A 4,376-nucleotide genomic window follows, 5' to 3' on the forward strand; every position below is an offset into this window, starting at 1 on the left:
TTTCATGCTATGATTAGGTTTACCTTAATACTTTTGTTGTAGTTGCGGATGCTTGCAATAGAGGTTAATCATAAGTGGGATGCTTGTCCAAGTAAGGGCAGTACCCAAGCACCGGTCCACCCACATACCAAATTATCAAAGTGCCGAACGCGAATCATATGAACGTGATGAAAACTAGCTTGACGATATTCCCATGTGTCCTCGGGAGCGCTTTACATCTTATAAGAGTTTGTTCAGGCTTGTCCTTTGCTATAAAAAGGATTGGGCCACCTTGCTGCACCTTATTTACTTTTGTTACTTGTTGCTCGTTACAAATTATCTTATCACAAAACTATCTGTTACCACTTATTTCAGTACTTGCAGAAAATACCTTGCTGGAAACCGCTTATCATTTCCTTCTGCTCCTCGTTGGGTTCGACACTCTTACTTATCGAAAGGACTACGATAGATCCCCTATACTTGTGGGTCATCAGTCACTCATCCTTCCTACCGACATCCCCATCGAACAAACCCCCGAGTCGCCCACCATGTCAGCCAGCACACATCCCTGCGAGGCCACCAGCAACCGAGCGCCCACCTACCTACGAGGGATGCCCAATTGACCTACGACCATAGCCAAAGGTAGCCCACCAGGGAGGCCCTCCAGCGTCGAGCGTCGCCGTCCAGCCGCAAGGGCCCGACTGGACAAGGGCCGCCCACCTCCACCATTGTCGCCCCGCTCCCTCACCTTCGTGCCACGGCGAGAGAGGCCGCCCATGACCCGCAGCGTCAGGGCGGGTCCGGATGCGCCGCCACGAAGCCATCACCGCCTTCACCACCTGCTGGCCTACACCACCACCACGCCACCCGTTGCACGGCCGCCATGCCACCGTCGTCGTCCCGCTCCAGACCGCCGTCGCGCCCGGCATCTAGCGTCCCATCCTGGCCCGCGCCCGCACCCCCCGTGCGAGAAGATGAAGGAGCCCCGCCGGTGGCGGCGACGCACGGGCTTCGCGTGCGCGCGCCCCTGGCTGCGGCGGGGCAGGAGGAGGAGGAGGAGGGCGAAGGCGGCGCTTGGGTTAGCCTCCCGGACGCTCGCGGGAGATTCGTGGGAGGAGGAGGAGGTCCTACTAAATTCACATCCGTCATATATCCACTCGTATTTGCCATCAAGTTTTACATGTACTGAATATCCATATGTGCATACGAAGAATAAAACATTTTTTTAAACTCCAGAACGTGTTTTCTCATGCTGTCTCTAGAATCAGTTTGTGTGTATTCGGCTAGCTCGCTGCTCAGCCCAACGGCTGCTGGGTTTGCTTTGGCCACTAATATCTGGGGAATACTATATATCGTTTGCTGCGAGCAATAAATATTTGATCGCTCACTAACATATGAAGATTGGCCGGCCAGTAGGATTTGTGGCGAAGCAAGAGATACCACCGTTGTGGAAGGTTCCTGAATCGTGATTTTCTTTTATTTTCCTACCTTTTTTGTTTTTTATTTAATATTTTTGTTTACTTTAATCATAAATTTCGAAATAAACAAATTATAAAAATTGTTTGCTTTTCAAAATTGTTCAGATTAAAGAATTAGTGAAAATTGTTAACCTATATTAAAAAAGTTCATTGTTTATAAATAAAATGTTCATTATATATTTAATAATAGTTCAGTGTGTATTTTGTAAAAATGTTCAATGTATTAAAAAAAGTTCACTCTCTATATAAAAAATGTTCATCATATATTAAATAATGGTTTTGTGTGTATTTTGTAAAAAAATTCACCATATTAAGAAAGTTCAGTGTGTAATTGTAAATTCACTGTAAATAAAACAGCATTGTATGTAAAAAAGTGCAGCATATATTAAATAAGTGTTCAGTGAATAGTTCTTGAGATCGTGATTTTTTTTGAATTCATGATCATTTTCTGAATTCCCCAACATTTTCTTTAAGTCACGTTTTTTTTCAAATCCAAGAACAATTTTTGGACTAGTGTACTTTTTTCATATCCATGGAATTTTTTCAATTGACAAACATTTTTTAATTCTCAATTGTTGTTTGAACGTCGGTGGTGGTCCTACACGCCAGCTTGAGCCGATGCTGGCCGGCGCCGGCTAGGCGTTCACGCACTCGGTCGACTGGCTAGCCATTTACTTCTAACTTCTCCCCCGGCTTGGCCACCGTGCTGGAGCAGCTGCTTCGGGCGTGGTGGCTAGCGCTCGCCGTGCCGCTGCTCAGAGGCGCGCGCGGTGATGCTGTTCACTGGTTAACCATGAAAAAGCACGGATGACGTCGAACCGTCGACCGGCTCACACGGTGACACTGACACAGGTGGGAGTTAGAGGGCGAACGTTCGCTCATTACAAGTACCGATATTTTATTTCGAAATCCGGCGCAGATGTTTCTTATCGCAAAGAAACGGCTACAGATCATTGTGCCCGCAGAAATTACGAAGAATGCGGTACAAGGGGATCGGAACAGCGTGGCCGGCCATGCATCAAGGCTGCCGGAAGTTGGCCCGGATGCTCCCGACGGTGTGCCTGTCCGTGAGGAGCGACTTGGCGAGGAGGTCGTCGGGGATGGCCCCGGCGAAGAGCGCGTCGCCGAGGAGCACCAGCCCGGCGTTCTGGCTGCTGAGGGAGGCGTAGATGGCCGCCGGCGCGGTGCCGTTGTTGTAGAGGAAGTGCACGAGCCCCTGCGGCACAGCGAAGACGTCGCCCTTGCGGAGCACCTTGGCGAAGAGCCGGTTGTCCGGGTAGGAGGAGACGAAGCCGAAGTAGACGGAGCCCTCCAGCACCAGCGCCGTCTCCGCCGCCCTCGGGTGGTAGTGCGGCGGGAAGACGCCCCCCGGCGCCACGTCCACGCGGGCGTGCGACTCGCCCAGCGTGTTCAGGCCCGGGATCTGCACCGTCAGCGCCGAGAACCCGAAGCGCTTGCTCGCCGCGCCGCCCCCGGGCTTGTCCACGCCGGCGAAGAAGAAGTCGTCCGCCACCGCCGCCGCCGGGTCCTTGCACGGCACCCCGTTCACGCGCACTGTAGGCAGGCATACACACGCGTATATCACCATAGATGATCACATTTTCATGTAGAAGCCACAAGCACGGCATTTTGCTTACCCTTGGACATGGTGTCGGCGACGCAGAAGTCTTGGAGAGGGTTAGGGTCGAAAGCCTCGCCGTGACCGGAGCCGAGGGCGATGACCGTGAGCACCAAGAGCAACGTCGCAGCAGCCATGGCAAGTCTCCTGGATCAGCAAGTGTGAAAGGAGCAGCGGCTGCAGGCTAGGTTGGGATAGTATATACAGCGAAATTGTTGGGAGGTTGCATGAATGAGTTGAGTAGGCGCTGTGTGATATCTTGTCGTATCAATGTGATATTCTGCTTGTGATTGATGATTTTCTCCTACTTATAAATCTGCGCGTGAAGGAGGATTCGATGAAACCCATTAATTAGCTCTCACAATTGCAACTCGAGTTTAGGGTTCGCAGGCACGTTTTGCTCAACAGGGCCGGGCCGGCTAAGATGACGTTTCACCAACCTACCTGTGAGTGTGAGCACATGGGCTTGTGTGTATCGTTTGTTTCTTCAGTTGGAGCAGCTGATTGTAGCAGGTTTGTTCTATTCCAAAGGGTATCAAACAAGCCGTGTAATATTTTTTTAAAAAGGAGCATGCCATTATACTCCACGCGGTGTCTTCGTTTTTTCGCTTGTACTCCACACGGTGTCTTCGTTTTTTCGCTTGTACTCCAACGTTGAGCTCACTTACGACATAATCCAGGCAGTGTGCCATGTGGAGATAGGGATGGAAAAGGTCTTAATTATGACGTCTTGCATCTGAATTTTCATTACGAAATGGGGTGCAAAGTTTGCTTCAATCGAACTCCCCTTACCCCATTTATGCCATTTTTCCCGAGAGGCATAATTTTCCCCTAATACGCCACCGTGGTCCAGCCGTCTGGTTATCATACCCTTCCCCTACACCCATCGCCCAACAGTCACGCTAAGCAGTGACGATTCCACTAGGGGGGCTTCAATAGGCTGAAGCCTACCCTCCAAAAATCATATTTCAGCTAAACATGCAACTTGAGAATTATACTGAGGTGTTTAACATGTAAAGTGCAATGAATTTGCTTAGTAGACTTAGAAACTTGATGTTTTGAGCCTACCCTTTAATTTTGTGCAAGATTCGCCACTGACGCTAAGCATACCCTTTCCCAATCCCCACAGCCCGACCGCTCGGCCGAGCATACCCTTCTCCACCCAGCAGCCCAGCCGTACCATCGAGCATAGCTTCCCCCAGAAATGCTACACCTACGGTGACTATTTAACGGATCCCCCGCTACGGACGGACGTGGCCTAATTCACATTAACCTCCCCCCCTCCCCCCCCCCCCCCCCCC

The 4,376-nt window shown here is 50.6% G+C and overlaps 1 protein-coding gene across 1 annotated transcript; it reads right to left on the reverse strand.

The window, feature by feature from the left end:
• Positions 1–2,335: 2,335 nt before the first annotated feature.
• On the reverse strand, positions 2,336–3,389 carry LOC125525206 (germin-like protein 5-1). The gene is made up of 2 exons (XM_048690217.1): positions 3,095–3,389; positions 2,336–3,011 (listed from the first exon to the last, which is right to left on the reverse strand). Exons 1-2 carry the CDS (start codon positions 3,210–3,212, stop codon positions 2,476–2,478), a joined length of 654 nt encoding a protein of 217 aa, XP_048546174.1. The 5' UTR covers positions 3,213–3,389; the 3' UTR covers positions 2,336–2,475.
• Positions 3,390–4,376: the final 987 nt, after the last annotated feature.

This window comes from Triticum urartu, chromosome 7 (genome assembly GCF_003073215.2).
Source record: "Triticum urartu cultivar G1812 chromosome 7, Tu2.1, whole genome shotgun sequence".
Taxonomy (NCBI): Eukaryota; Viridiplantae; Streptophyta; class Magnoliopsida; order Poales; family Poaceae; genus Triticum; species Triticum urartu.

What these genes read in the sequence shown, in the direction of transcription:
- LOC125525206 (XM_048690217.1), bottom strand. Translation starts at nt 3,212, where the DNA reads ATGGCTGCTGCGACGTTGCTCTTGGTGCTCACGGTCATCGCCCTCGGC. An exon ending in CGCCGACACCATGTCCAAGG is followed by an intron (nt 3,012 to 3,094) that starts GTAAGCAAAATG and finishes GCCTGCCTACAG; the next exon opens with TGCGCGTGAACGGGGTGCCG.